General features: G+C 43.3%; 3 protein-coding genes across 4 annotated transcripts in view; 2 read left to right on the top strand and 1 right to left on the bottom strand.

The window, feature by feature from the left end:
• Window positions 1–385: 385 nt before the first annotated feature.
• Window positions 386–5,467, top strand: LOC125530657 (putative metal-nicotianamine transporter YSL6). The gene is made up of 7 exons (XM_048695046.2): window positions 386–828; window positions 1,252–1,424; window positions 1,560–1,657; window positions 2,485–2,622; window positions 3,574–3,763; window positions 4,218–4,350; window positions 4,438–5,467. Exons 1-7 carry the CDS (start codon window positions 486–488, stop codon window positions 5,373–5,375), a joined length of 2,013 nt encoding a protein of 670 aa, XP_048551003.2. The 5' UTR covers window positions 386–485; the 3' UTR covers window positions 5,376–5,467.
• Window positions 5,468–7,596: 2,129 nt separating this feature from the next.
• The window catches only part of LOC125530658 (elongation factor 1-alpha), an 83,172-nt gene continuing 75,178 nt past the window's right edge, over window positions 7,597–15,590 (bottom strand). The window contains exons 1-3 of one of the 2 annotated variants that reach the window (XM_048695047.2): window positions 10,823–10,907; window positions 9,290–9,773; window positions 7,597–8,712 (exon numbers count right to left, since the gene is read on the bottom strand). In XM_048695047.2, the coding sequence (XP_048551004.1) occupies window positions 7,831–8,712; window positions 9,290–9,751 (1,344 nt within the window). In that variant the 5' untranslated portion in view covers window positions 9,752–9,773; window positions 10,823–10,907 and the 3' untranslated portion in view covers window positions 7,597–7,830. Of the gene's footprint in view, window positions 8,713–9,289; window positions 9,774–10,822; window positions 10,908–15,590 lie in introns of those variants that run through there. The other variant, XM_087543034.1, reaches the window with a different exon arrangement.
• LOC125516990 (uncharacterized) lies at window positions 12,997–15,425 on the top strand. The gene is made up of 3 exons (XM_048682231.2): window positions 12,997–13,516; window positions 13,863–14,855; window positions 14,952–15,425. Exons 1-3 carry the CDS (start codon window positions 13,223–13,225, stop codon window positions 15,093–15,095), a joined length of 1,431 nt encoding a protein of 476 aa, XP_048538188.2. The 5' UTR covers window positions 12,997–13,222; the 3' UTR covers window positions 15,096–15,425.

The raw sequence follows: 15,590 nt of genomic DNA, 5'->3' as shown, positions 1-15,590 counted from the left end.
GTACATAATCCTGCCGTAGGGATGGTTCCAGAGACTGTACTTCGTGGCCATCATTAGATACGGCCCCATCAGATATAGTTAACGCTTGCTTAAGGATGGCAATCAAATTAGCACGTAAGCAGTAGAAATGTGTGGCCACCGTTACCTAGACAGCGATCGAGTGGCCGGATAGCACTACCCGCGTGTTACTAGCACAAGCATGATTCACGCTGCTCCTCCTGTCCCGGTCCTCTGCCAAGATAATGACCGTGCTGGCCTGCTACGTGTCTGCATGATAGGAGTACGCGTGTCATAGTGTGCATGCATGAACTGATGAACATACTAAAGCCACCATACGTACTTGTGTACTAATTAAGCTTCAGTTTACGCCCTTTAAATACCTAGTCCTCCACGCCAATTCATTCATCCTCACCTTGACCTCGTCTACCAGCACCCAAAGTCTGAGGCGAAGGGAGGCATTGGCTTGATACTAGCGTTCGCAAGAGATGGGATCGGAGGCGGATGCGGCGGAGATGACCGGGCCCCTCCTTGCCGGCGCGCCGTCGGCGGTGGAGGCGGTGCCGCCGTGGCGGGAGCAGCTGACGGTCCGGGGTGTGGTGGTGAGCGCCATCCTGGGGGTGCTCTTCTGCCTCATCACGCACAAGCTCAACCTCACGGTGGGGATCATTCCTTCGCTCAACGTCGCCGCGGGCCTGCTCGCCTACTTCCTCGTGCGGACCTGGACTGCGGCGCTGGACATGTTCGGCGTCGTCTCCAAGCCCTTCACCAAGCAGGAGAACACCGTCATCCAGACCTGCGTCGTCGCCTGCTACGGCCTCGCCACCAGCGGTATGTTTGCATTTTGCTTTGATATGATCCTTGACTCAAAACAGCCTTCATGTGGACTTCTGAAGCTGATTTCTGCTAATTAAGTACGTGTGGCCGTTGCTTGTGTGTATATTATTTTTGGGTGGGGACCTAAACGGTGTTTGATTTGGGTGGAACATTGCTAGGTATTGGAGAAAGATTAGGTTTGGTTTTACTGTTTTTTTTGTATTAAAGGAAGTTATTACTCCCTCCGTCCCATAATATAAGAGCGTTTTTGACACTGGCAGTTGGTTTTTACAATTGCATTTCTTAGAACAAATGTTTAACTTTGCAGCGTACGTATCTGATTTTGGTGTTTTTTGGGAGTGGCAGAAAAATTGATGACGATGGGCTTCCCCCTTTTCACATAGTTCACATTATCAATCAATGTTTCCATTTGTGCAGGAGGATTCGGATCATATATGCTTGCAATGGATCAAAAAACTTACGAGCTTCTTGGGACTGATTATCCTGGTAACAGGGCAGTGGATGTGAAGAATCCCTCGCTAAGTTGGATGATTGGGTTTATGTTTGTAGTTAGCTTCATTGGTATTTTTTGTCTCGTTGCCCTGCGCAAGGTAATCATCCACATCTTAGATGTGTGTGCATCTTTCATCTTTATCTGATCGCATTTACATTTTTGTAATCAAGTGCAGCAACTAGGACAACACTTTGCAAATTCGGTAAACTAAGTTCAGTTTGGTGTTTGCTAGGCGATGGTGATAAACTATAAGCTAACCTATCCCAGAGGAACTGCCACAGCTATGTTCATAAACAGTGTCCACACTTCTACCGGAGATGAGTTAGTAGAGTAAGAAACAGATCATCATTGATCCTTAATTTTGTGCATACTGATAAGTTATCTGTACTTTGGAGGGACAGTTATTATTGACTCTCTGATGCTTCTTGTCCGATGATTGGATGAATATATATTTTGTATGATAAAGTGCTGCGCAATTGCACAATTAGTAATTTATAAATAAGTAATCGAAAGAGTGGTTTGTATCGACCTATGGTACTTTTACGGCTTATATCAGGTTAAACTATGGGTCCCCATGACTTAAGCATTTTAAATACTGTCTCCTAACTGTTAGTGACTATTAAGTTATTTAAAGCTCATTGTCTTCCAGTTGACCTTTTTCCAAGTGTTAAACACTGATGGTTGCCAAAATCCCTTAATAGTCCAATGAAGTTGCACATTAGCCTTCTACCCATTTATCGACCAATTCTCGTTATAGATTGTTTATTGGTCAATTAAGTAGCATGTACATGAGAGAACAAATTTATTTTAGGTAATTCAACAATAATAAAGCTTTACTGATCTATTCAGCTCGCAATTAGTTTGTAATGAATGGAGGCTACGAATTCTACAATCTTATCTCTCTACACAATTGCATATACTTTTAGCGCGGGGGGGGGGGGGGGGGGGTAAATGTGTACATTAAGCACAGAAGGTGAATCTTATGATAGATATAAAATAGCTAGTTTATCAGTTTTTACTTAAAATCATGGATTATCTATTTGTTTACTTGGGATGAACTTTGATGTCTCTGTATCGATTTGATTGTTGACTACATATTCTTGGGTTACTGCATTTCTTGAGTTTTGGTGGTACTAACTTTATTCTCATGCCTGCAGAAAACAAGTTAGTTGTCTCGAAAAGTATTTAAGCATAAGTTTCCTTTGGAACTGCTTTAAATGGTTCTTCAGCGGTGCCGGGGATTCTTGTGGCTTCGACAACTTCCCTTCTCTGGGCCTTGCAGCATTTAAGAACACGTAAGCTAACTGCTATTATGAGCGTGCTAAAATTTCGAAGCATGCATTTTGCAATTAAAAAACAAATCATTTTATTTTTCAAATCGAAACAAAATTTGCCTTCTGTTCTGCGGCGTGGTGGCAGGACCGCTAGGGGATTGGCTCCGGGTGTAGGTAGGGTCAAATCCGCAGGGGTCATGCAAATACATAGGCCCCTTCCCTTCTGCCGAGTTGTTTAGAAGGCGCTTTCCGTTCTACGGTCCCTCGGAGCGAAGGGTTAGGCAGGTAGTACGGGCCGCAGTGAGGGAAGGTTGGCTTGACAGGCTTCGTTCTGGATGTTGTAACCTCTTTACTGAGCGAGACTTCATCTATATCCCTAAAAGTGGATTTGGATTCCCATTTATTCTTTGAATGACAGCTTCAACTAGGCTCCACCTTAGAGAGGGTTTTCGGTTTGAATCAAGATAGGGTCAGGGGGCCATGAAAACCTAAAATGAAGGAATAGGGGGTCTGGGATAAGCATGTATTGGAGGCGGGTTTCCCAATAAGTCAATAGCTATCCTTCGCTATCTGGGGCTAGCTCACTCTATGAGATAAGTTTCATGTATGGTTCGAAGCAGTTAACTCCCTTTTAAGGAGCGATCGATCAGCCCCGACCATGACCGGTCTAGAATCTCTCTCATTGAGCTTCTCTTTTGCGCCTGCTTTCTTCTTGATTTATTGCAGCAGCTAGTCTCCCTTTTCCAAATTCGATTATAAGTGAAGTGAGTTATGTTTCAAGAAATTCCATCCATTTCATCGCCCAGAATAATACCCAGTCCTGCCAATCTCTACGACAATCTCTGGTTTAGTTTAGTTGCCTTATAATTTATTAGGGATAATTTGGACATGCATGGATTATTATATGAAATTAATATCCTTTAAGCTGGAATATCATATGCATTATATATGAACAGTTTCTACTTTTTATAGGTTTTATTTTGACTTCAATCCAACCTATATTGGATGTGGCCTTATATGTCCACATATAGTTAATTGCTCTGCACTTCTTGGAGCCATCATATCTTGGGGTTTTCTTTGGCCATATATATCGACAAAAGCGGGGGAGTGGTACCCAGCTAACCTTGGAAGCAATGACTTCAAAGGACTCTATGGGTACAAGGTATGGTGGTGAAGGATTCTAATTGTCCATCTCATAATGAATTATTAGTCAATACCATGTTGTCTCTTGATTATGCCTTTTGCCAATTCAATTGTGATGGTTGTTGACCAACATAGCTTTTACCATGTTGTGAACCGATCTAATAAAAAGAACTAGATTATGAATCAATATTTACAAGGCTTGACCAAAGTCTCTTGTTTCCCTCCATATTGAATGAACCCAGTAAATTTGCTAGTTCTTGTAAATATGCGAATAATACTGATAACTCTCTTTTATGCATTTATTTTAGTGGGCATAGTGGTCGTAATTCATGAGAAACATGAAATTGAGTTCAAGAATAAATAAATGGCTCATCTATATCATTAAATTTCTAAAGTATTCTTTATTCACTTAATGCTCAGTCTTCGCCAACATTATATTTAGCAAAAACTAAGTTGTCAATGCACCCTTCCAGGTTTTCATATCGGTATCCTTGATACTTGGTGATGGTACTTTTAACCTCATCAAAATAATTTATGCTACTATCAAGGAAATAATGAATGCACGCTCAAAGCAAGGAAGACTTCCCCTTGTTTGGGTTCATGATGGTAATGCCATTTTCTTATTGTACCTAGTTGACCTGCCATCATATCATACATCATGGCTCTCATCTTGTTTCCCTTTTATAATTGCAGATGATAAAAATTCCAAATTATCAGTCAAGGAAAAGCTTCTAAATGAGGTGTTTCTAAAAGACAGTATCCCTCCCTGGTTGGCAGGATCTGGTTATGTGGGCCTTGCAGCAATTTCAACTGCAATAGTGCCAATGATATTCCCACAACTCAAGTGGTACCTTGTCCTCTTTGCCTATGTTGTTGCTCCTCTACTTGCCTTCTGCAACTCATACGGAACTGGACTAACAGATTGGAACCTTGCATCCACATATGGAAAGATTGGCCTTTTCATTTTTGCCTCATGGGTTGGCCAACATGGTGGTGTGATGGCCGGCTTAGCAGCTTGTGGTGTTATGATGTCCATCGTATCCACAACTGGTGATCTCATGCATGACTTCAAGACTGGGTACCTGACCCTCTCATCACCAAGGTCCATGTTTGTGTCACAGTTGATTGGCACTGCCCTTGGTTGTGTCATTGCTCCTCTAACCTTTTGGCTTTACTGGACATCCTTCGATATTGGCAATCCTGATGGTATGTTCAAAGCTCCATATGCCATCATCTTCCGTGAGATGTCAATCATGGGTGTCGAAGGATTCTCAATGTTGCCGCGACATTGCCTTGCAATATGCTCTTTCTTCTTCTTTGGAGCCATAGCAATCAAGCTCATCCGAGATGTCACCCCAAATGGTCTATCCAAATTCATCCCGCTCCCGATGGCCATGGCCGTTTCATTTTACATTGGGGCATACTTCGCGATTGACATGTTTATCGGGACTGTCATCTTGTTTGTATGGGAGATGGTGAACCGTAAGGAGTCAGAGGAGTTTGCGGGTGCGGTTGCTTCTGGTTTGATTTGCGGTGATGGTATCTGGAGTGTTCCGTCTGCAATATTGTCCATCATGAGGATTGACCCACCGATGTGCATGTACTTCAAGCCATCTTTTACCTATGGCTGAAAGCAGAGGAACTTTTGTAGTTTTATGTGATAGTACCACAACACACTCGTGTAAATTAGACCATGGCAATACAACAATAGCTGTGTTCATTTTGTTTGTGTCTTCTTCGGCATTCTTTGTTAGAGTATCATGGCATATCCGAGTATTATTGAAACTAGATAATACCCCTTGCATTGTTGTGGAAACCTTGTTAAAAGAAATGCATAATATATGCTAAAAATAACTAACCGATGTAAAGGAAAATGTAAGACGGTATAAATGATGCAAAAGAAACTCGCCGGCAAGTTTCAATCAAAGTGCGTTCATAGGAAGTGTATGTACGTGTATGTGAGCATATGCCATTGTGTTGTCTTAAGAAAAGCAAGTTGCAATCAGCAATGGCTGCGCATCTTCCACTACGAGCACCAGGGGCCGGCATTCTTCCCCATCTGGGAACCAACACGCCAAAGAGTGTAACTACACCGACTCAGAGCCTCGTGCCCCTCATGCCAATACATGGTCGACTTGGGTCGAACCGTAATGCACGGAACACCCTCCAGGCAATACGGTGTGACAACACAGAGCTTCAGTCCGGACCACGACACGTAGAACACCATCGAGGCAAGGCATTGTGCTCGTCGTCGTGGCACGGGAAGAGATGATTGTGACGTTGGCCACAGTAACCTTTGCGACGATCACCGTGACGATGATGATGACGACTAACGCATCATCAACCATTTCCACCGCACGACACCCCCGAAAATGGTGTGCATGCGCCCAAAAGCATTTGACTCCCACATCCGCAACGTTGTCTTTCCACCAGGATTTCGAGTCACCTACATCAAGTACACGGGCGAGACGCAGCCAGACATCAGGTTGTCCAACTACCAAACTGCGTGTAGGATCAAGACCAATGGAGGCAACTACTACACCGTTCATGGCCGACTACAATAATGCAAAATACTCCCTCCGTAAAGTAACATAAGACTTCTTAGATCACTGCTACTTTACTGATCTAAAAAGTCTTATGTTACTTCCAGAAACTAGTTTTTACTATGTATTTAACACTAATTATTAATAAGTTGATGTTATTTTGGGACTATTAGTTGATATTATTGGTGATGTTTTGGTCAAATTATAGTAGTATATAATGTAATTTTTGAACAGTGGCATCCTAGTGTTGAGATCAAGATCTACCACTGTCTTGGTCCGCGGACATGGACTTCGTGCTCGACCCCAATAGCAACAGCAGCAAAAGAAAAGCTCTCCCAGTCCCAGGGCCGGCCTCTGCCGCTCCACGTCATTCATTGTTGCCAAGAATGCCTCCGCCGGCTCTGTCCGTGGTCAGCTCTCCAACGAAGAACAAGCCAGGCAATGGCAACGGCCACCGTAAAGCTTCGACGACGGCAGCGGCAGCAGCGAAACCCAGCGCCGCTGCAGAAGCAGGGGCAGGGGCATACGGCAGGAAGAAGAGGCCGTTTTCATCCCGACCCGGTGGATGGCCTCAACAACCCCCTCATATTCATGGATTGCTTCATCTTCCTCTGGTCTTATTCTCGTCAATTTCTCACCATGCATCTACCGTAATTATCTGAATCACGTGTCTTCTCTGCTTTTTCCCCCTTAATTTGGTGTGCCTTTTAGACACACACTACCAGTAACATAATTTTTAAAATGTTGACTCATAATTTGTTATGGGGACTACAGATATACGTATAACTAAGAAAAAATCTCCTCATCTTCTTGTCACTAATCTTTTGATGAAGCCACGTTCCTAAATATAAGTATTTCTTAGATTTCGATGCGGACTACATATAGATGTATATACAGACATACTTTAGAGTGTAAGATTCACTCATTTTGCTCCATGTGTAGTCCGTAGTGAATGAAATCTATAAAAAGACTTAAATTTAGAAACAGAGTGAGTACTCTTGAATAAAGTATGAAAGGTCAGTATTGTATACCATCGACGTGCTATGGCCAGACAGGGATTGGAGTGCAGATTTTCTCAGATGCAACCTTGAAAAATAAAGCAGCTGCTGCAACAATCTGTCTGAGTTTGATAATAAATTTTCAGCACAGCCAAGTTTCAGCATCAGCACTCCCTCTGTAAAGTACTATAAGAGCGTTTAGATCACGAAAGCAGTGATACAATGGTATATCACTACGGAGTAGTTAGTGACAGAAAAAAAATCCACTTTGCAACACAAAAACCATTATCAAATATGCTACAGGCAGCAGATATAAAACGACTCCAAATATCACTCAAATATAAAATAGCAACTTTATCTGACGAAGTTTCACCAACACAACCGAACGATACTATGACCACAGTAATAAGCAGTTCGAACACTGCTCGACACAAATAACCAAAGCTTGTCGCAAATCCGCTAACACGACTATCACCACCACCGTATACCGCCACCACCACCATAGATGTGGTAAAGAACCACCAACACCACCGCCCGACACCATCTCATTTCTTCTTGGCCGCAGCCTTGGTCACCTTGGCGCCGGTCGGATCCTTCTTCTCCACGCTCTTGATCACGCCAACGGCGACCGTCTGCCTCATGTCACGCACAGCAAAGCGACCCAGGGGAGGGTACTGGGCGAAGGTCTCCACCACCATGGGCTTGGTGGGGATCATCTTGACGAACCCGGCATCACCGTTCTTGAGGAACTTGGGCGCCGCCTCAATCTCCTTGCCAGACCGCCGGTCGATCTTGGTCTGGATCTCAGCGAACTTGACAGCGATGTGGGACGTGTGGCAGTCCAGCACCGGGGCGTAGCCGTTGCTGATCTGGCCGGGGTGGTTCATGATGATGACCTGGGCGGTGAAGTTGGCAGCCTCCTTGGCAGGGTCGTCCTTGGAGTTAGAGGCCACGTACCCACGCTTGAGATCCTTGACAGCCACATTCTTGACGTTGAAGCCGACATTATCACCAGGAAGCGCCTCCAGGAGAGACTCATGGTGCATCTCCACAGACTTCACCTCAGTGGTCAGGCCAGTAGGACCAAAGGTGACAACCATGCCTGGCTTGATGACTCCAGTCTCAACACGCCCCACTGGCACAGTTCCAATGCCGCCAATCTTGTACACGTCCTGAAGGGGAAGACGCAGGGGCTTGTCGGAGGGCCTCTTGGGCTCATTGATCTGGTCAAGCGCCTCAAGCAGGGTTGGGCCCTTGTACCAGTCAAGGTTGGAGGACCTCTCAATCATGTTGTCACCCTCAAACCCAGAGATGGGGACAAAGGGAACCTTGTCAGGGTTGTAACCGACCTTCTTCAGGTATGAAGAGACTTCCTTGACAATTTCATCGTAACGGGCCTTCGAGTACTTGGGAGTGGTGGCATCCATCTGGAACAGATCATAAGAGCAATCCGATCAGATAAACAGAATAATTAAAAGGTAACGATGCAAACAAACACAAAAATGAGAAACATCATAAATGTGTAGTCATGTACTGGAATAAGAGATAACAAGCAGACAAACAGTTGCATCAATCATGATATATAATAAAGTCAGTAACATAGATGATGGAAGTTATTAATCACCTAATATTAGCAAAATGACCAGAGTTAATCAATTAGAGGCAATTAAGTGCTACTAATGAACCTGGACATTTAGTAGGTAATTCTGACCCTAGAGAGATAAAGCATATAGCAAAATAGTACTTCCTCTGTAAACTAATATAAGAGCGTTTAGATCATTACTTTAGTATTCTAAATGCACTTAGATTAGTTTACGGAGGGAATACATTTGTAATTTAAGGAAAAACAAAATGAACAAACATTTATCACAAAACAAATAGAATTAGACAGATGTAAATCATTTAAGAGTATGTTTCTGTACTAATGAACATTGACATTGACTAGTGAACAAATAATATGGTCACTCATAAAAATCACCATTGGAAGTTGAATAGCAAGTATACCTTGTTGCAGCAGCAGATCATCTGCTTCACACCAAGAGTGAAAGCAAGGAGAGCGTGCTCACGGGTCTGGCCATCCTTGGAGATACCAGCCTCAAAACCACCAGTGGTGGAGTCAATGATAAGCACAGCACAATCAGCCTGGGAGGTACCAGTGATCATGTTCTTGATGAAATCACGGTGACCAGGAGCATCAATGACAGTGCACGAGTACTTGGTGGTCTCGAACTTCCACAGAGCAATATCAATGGTGATACCTCTCTCACGCTCAGCCTTGAGCTTGTCAAGCACCCAGGCGTACTTGAAAGACCTCTTGTTCATCTCAGCGGCTTCCTTCTCGAACCTCTCGATCACACGCTTGTCAATGCCTCCAAGCTTGTAGATGAGGTGGCCAGTCGTGGTTGACTTGCCAGAGTCGACATGGCCAATGACCACAATGCTGATGTGGATCTTCTCCTTGCCCATGGCTGCTGGAGCTACGAACTACCTGCATGGACCAAATTAGGGGTGGTTAAACGAGTTCAAATAATTCAATGCTACAGTTTAAACTTCAAATAGCAAATGATTGAACGATATAGTAATAATTTGGAGCAATAACAAATCTAAACCATAAAAACAATGGCCTATCAGACAACAGTTGACAGGCAAGCAAGGCTAGCCATGAAACTGCAATTTCATAGACTTCAAACTAAACACTGGAAAAGTAACTGAAATTATTCATATTCATCAGATAAGGCATGCAAAACTAAATCTGACTAACAGGTAAAAATAGACCTACATCCAAACGATTCTTAACAGAAGATTTCAATAAACCTACAGACCACAATGCCTTGTCAAGTGGCCAAGCATGATCTAATCCGAAAGGGCGAGATTAGCATGCAAGGCACTTACTTAACAAGGCAATTCAGGGTCAGGACAAATTGGAGATGCAGGGGGGTCGTCTGCAGAAGCACCCAATAGGAATCGAACCTATATGAGAAGGCCCCGCAAGGAGGCCTTGTGTCTTTACCATTAGACGATGGGCACTTTTTGCATCTCCAATTTGCTGACAATAGCATGTTATGCATCTCTAACCTAGATGATTAACTTGCAGATTACAGTGATAATTCGGTAAGGATTCGCAAAACTAGTTTAGCCCAACAGACATATACAGAAACCAAACCAAGCAGGGCGCAAAGGCGAATCGAACCGAGCAGATCTAGGTACTCGAGTTCAGGCGACATGCTTAAATACGAGACCGAGCAGATCGATCCATCTATCGCAGCGCGCGGTCGAGCCAGAGATGCGACCGCATACGGGCGAGAGAAATAATCGAGTTCATCATGCAACAGCAAGGACAAGCAAAACTAGTCCAGAACCAATACAAGCAGTTCATGCGACAGTCTCGAAATCAAACGCGCCAAGGCGAATCGAATCGAGCAGATCTATCCATCTATCACAGCGCGCGGATCGACCTAGCTAGGCATGCGACGGCATACGAGCGAGAGAAACAATCACCGACGGCGGAAGGGCGGGCGGCGAGGCTGGAGAGGGTACCTGGCTGGCCGGCGACGAGGAGGGAGGGGGAGGGAGGAGGCGATGGAGTCAAAGCCGCGGCGGGGGGAGGGGGGGAGGATGGGGTGGGATGGGATGACGGGTGCCTAGGGTTTTATCCGCGGCCTCTGGATCGTCGGACGGGCGGCTGCGATGGCGGTTACGTCTCCCGCGTTCGATCACGATCGTGCGGTTGCTGGTGACTCGCTGTGGACTCGCGTTTCGTAGCGCCTACGTTCGCCTTGGCCGTGAAGGAAATGTCTTCTTGTTTAAAATCAAATGGCAAAAGTCTAAAAAAAACCTTGATTTTGTTCTCCAAGTCTGAATCAAACCCTGAATTGAGAATCCCTGGAATTGTCACCTTGTCTTTGTTAATCCCAGTTTATCCCAGCCCATTAGTGCTAATAGATGGTTTGGGCGTCGGGATTGCTGGCGTGGCTGGGATTAGGGGTTAATTGGACGCCATGATGGACGGACTATGGGCCCTACTGTCCTCATAAACCCCACCACGAACCTGCTCCTTCCCCTGTTTCTTTCCCTGGACGTCACCCGTTCCTTCCCCAGCTTGCAGCGGCAATGGCGTACATGCATTGATTGATCACGGGGACGGCAAGACGATCACGGCGGCTGGAAAAATCTCTGGTAATCCCCTTCCATCTTCTATTCGTCTTCTCGTCCTTGTTTTTTTCACCAATGATTGTCTCTGGTTAGGGTTTGTAGGCGCAGAAAAATCTGGTTTTTAGGGCATTTACTTTGTGCAGAAACAATAGATTTTTCTTACATCTAGTTCGGAGTACTTGTATCACTCGTTGATTTTATCAAAAAATCTGTGGCAATGCAGGTTCCTCATGTCATCATGGATCCTTGCGACAAACTACATGTGCGGTTTCATTTTGGTGGCCAATTTGTTCGAATTGGGCCTACTTTAGACTATGTTGGTGGAGATGAAGCAAGTTCAGAGATTGAAAGGGATAGATTGTCTTTGCCAGAGATCAAAGGCTTTCTTGGTGATCACATACCAGTGAAAGAAAGTATGAAGATTCACTTCCTGATGCCTGGTAAAAAACTAGTGGATGGCCTATTATTTTTGTGTGATGATGCTGGTTGTATGAAGATGTCTGAATATATAACTGATGGAGGAGTGGCTGAGGTCTATGTGGAGTATTTTGGGGAGCAAGATGATCAGAGTGCAAGTGACAGTGGTAGTGATTTTGAAAATGAGATGGACAATGATTTAGAAGGAGAGACTGATGTAGAACCAGATGCAGTCATAACTGCAGATGATGATGTGCAAATAATTAGTTGGATCCATCATCATTGACCGCAATAGAAAATGTGCTCGAACCAAATGAGAGTGCTGTTATTACCCAGGTGATTAGCAGCCCTACAAATCACAATTTCTGTAGGAAACAGAGGACTGAAAGTTCACAAGTTCAGATATTGAGTTCCCAATTTCAGATACAAAGTTCTCAGGTTCAGATATATAGCTCTCAGGTCATTAATCCAGTAATAGATAGTGGTAATGCAGCAGCTCAACAAACACAAGAACATGACAATGATGACAATGGCTCTGCAGTTTCAGACAGTGAGGAGGATGATAGTGATTATGTGGCAGGAAGTGATGACAGTGGACTGGAAGAGGAATATGTGGAACTAAGGGAACAAGCAAAGGCTTTTAAGAAGAGAATTAGAGACTCAAAGAGATGGGCTCAGAGAAATCCATCTGGTGTTGTTCCAATAGATCTAGTGGCAAATGTGGAAGAAGTGGTAGGAGAAGACCACTTTGACTCAGATGATGAAGATTACTCATATGATGAGGAAAGTGATCATGAAGGAGAATTTATTAGGAGGAAAACTAAGTTCCCTAGGTACAACCCTAAGGTAGATATTCCACTATTCTGCTTGGGAATGGTTTTCAGGAGCAAGGAACAGATGAGGAAGGCACTAATAAAATATGGACTTCTGACGTTTAGAAGTATAAACTTCATGAAGTCAGAAGAAGGGAGGATCAGGGCTAAGTGTGGATGGCCTGGATGTCCGTGGACTATATATGGTGCTTATAGTAGCAGGTGTTCTAGATTTTAGGTGATCACATATGAAGATCAACATGAGTGTGCACCTAACAGAGACAATCACCTTGTCACAGCAAAAGTTATTGCTAGGAGATATGAGCACATCTTAAGAGCCAATCCAACATGGAAAATTGATAGCATTAAAGCCACGGTTCTGAAAGATTTCTTTGCGGATGTTTCAACATCAAAGTGCAAGGCTGCTAAGAAGATAGTGTCAGAGAAGCTACTTGCCGGACTGAAAGATGAGTACACCAAGGTGTTCGACTACCAGCTTGAACTACTTAGGAGCAATCCTGGGAGCACAATCCTTGTTGGCTTGAACCCTGAGTACATGGATCAAAATATTTTCCAAAGCTTCTATGTATGCTTCAATGCTATGAAAAAGGGTTTTAAAGCTTGCAGAAGAGTTATTGGGCTTGATGGCTGTTTTTTCAAAGGAGCATGTCAAGGTGAGCTTCTATGTGCTATTGGTAGAGATGCTAATAATCAAATGTATCCAGTAGCTTGGGCAGTAGTGGAGAAAGAAACTAGTGAATCTTGGGAGTGGTTTGTTGGCCTTTTGATAAAGGACTTGGATATTAATGATCAAGGTGAAGGATGGGTGTTCATATCAGATCAACAGAAGGTATGTTGTTCACATAGTTGTCCATATTGGCTTTTTGTTAATTATTTACTTGTTAGTGATATCCTATTAATTACTAGTTTGTTTAGGTTCATGCTATGTTGGTTAGGTTCACTCGTCTTGTCGAAGCATGACGTACTCACTTTTATGGTAGGTTGCTTAGGTTCACTCTCCTTGATGAAGCGTGACCTACTCACTTTTATGGTAGGTTGCTTAGGTTCACTCGCCTTGTAGAAGCGTGACCGACTCACTTTTATGCTAGGTACACTTTTTTAGGCTAGGTTAATTTGTCCCATCTACATTTGTCCTATGTACCTATTGTAATATATTTTTTGCAACTTCAATGTAGGGCCTTATCAATGCAATGCAAAACTACGTACCAAAGGCACAACATAGAATGTGTGCTAGACACATCTATGCTAACTGGAAAAAAAAGTTTAGAGAGCATGCTCTGCAAAAGAAATTTTGGGCAATTGCCAAGGCTGCAAATAGAGAAGATTTCATGTATAGGAAGGCCAAGTTAGCTCAAGATACACCTGAAGGTGCAAGGGACATAATGAGGACAGAGCCTAAGCATTGGGCAAGAGCATTTTTTCCTGTTGGGTCCCTTTGTGACTCAGTTGATAACAATCTATGTGAGTCCTTTAACAATGCTATAGTTGAGGCCAGATTCTATCCTATCATCTCTATGCTAGAGAAGATTAGACACAAGATGACACTTAGAGTCCAAGAAAATAGGAGCAAAAGTGAAAAGTGGACATCTAGTGATATATGCCCAAACATTTTCAAGAAGCTTAAGGTGGCCATCAAAATGACTCAGTTCTGTGATGTGCTCTGGAATGGCAAGGAAGGGTTTGAGGTGAAACATGTCAGTGGCAGAGGAAGGAGCTATACAGTGAACTTGGACAAATGGACTTGCTCTTGTGGTTACTTTCAGCTAGCAGGGATGCCTTGTTGCCATGCCATCAGTGCCATATACAAGAGTGGAAGAAACATAGCTGACTTCATTCACAAATGCTATTCAGTTGAGCAATTTAAGAAGATATATGAGCACTGCTTGGAGCCAGTAGAAGGACAAGAGAGATGGCCTATCTCTGACAAACCTAGACCACAAGCACCTGGGTATGTGAGTATGCCAGGTAGGCCTAGGAATAATGACAGGAAGAGGGAAGAGGGAGAAGCACCAAAAGGAAAGAAAATGTCAAAGCATGGCACTAAAATTACTTGCAGCATGTGTGGCCACAAGGGGCACAACAAGACAGGTTGCCACAAGAATCCTGAAAAGGGGAAGAAGAAGAATGCCTCCCTGAAGAAAACAGGCAGGAAAATGAAGTCATCTGAGGTAAATACAAGTTCACTCTCTTGTTTCAAATAGTTTTGCTTTTTCTTAATCACTTGTGCATTCACATGCTTATGTACTCTCATATTTTTTTAACAGCAAGCAAACACTGATGCTCAAATCAGATCAAGCCAGCAAGCTAAAAGCATAGGAGAAGTTCAAGCACAAGCAGGATCAAATGGTGGGAAGAGGAAGGCTACCAAAAAACAGAATGTGCAATCCAAGAAAAAATCAAAGATGTGATATGATGGAGTAGTGATTTTCTGTTAGCATATTACTGAATTGCTATGTCCTTTTGTTCCTTATGTCACTCTGGTCATATAGTACCTATTGTGTGATGAACTTATGCAAAAATACGGAACTAAACTGCTGTACTAGTGATTTTCTCACTCTGGACTAGTGATTTTACTAGATATGTCACTCTGGTTATGTCCTTTTGCTGGTTATGTCACTCTGTTAGCATATTAATAAATTACTTGTTATTTTGGTTTACTCAAACTGTGTTTGTGTAAGCTGAAATGTCATATATGTTGTTGAGAACATGTGATATGTTCTCACAAATTTACCTACTGTTTATGTGATATGTTACCAGAAATTTAGCACATAGTAGCACTTCCTGTTGTTTTCTCAAGTTGCAGTCTAACAAAATGAACCATCAATTACCACATAAATAGCAACATGGAATATCATTACATCATCCAACCATTACATCATTCAGCCATTACAAGATTTTGGCAT

Source organism: Triticum urartu, chromosome 2A, assembly GCF_056163025.1.
Source record: "Triticum urartu cultivar PI428250 chromosome 2A, HENAU_Tu73, whole genome shotgun sequence".
Lineage (NCBI taxonomy): Eukaryota > Viridiplantae > Streptophyta > Magnoliopsida > Poales > Poaceae > Triticum > Triticum urartu.
This window is presented reverse-complemented; position numbering and strand designations above follow the sequence as displayed.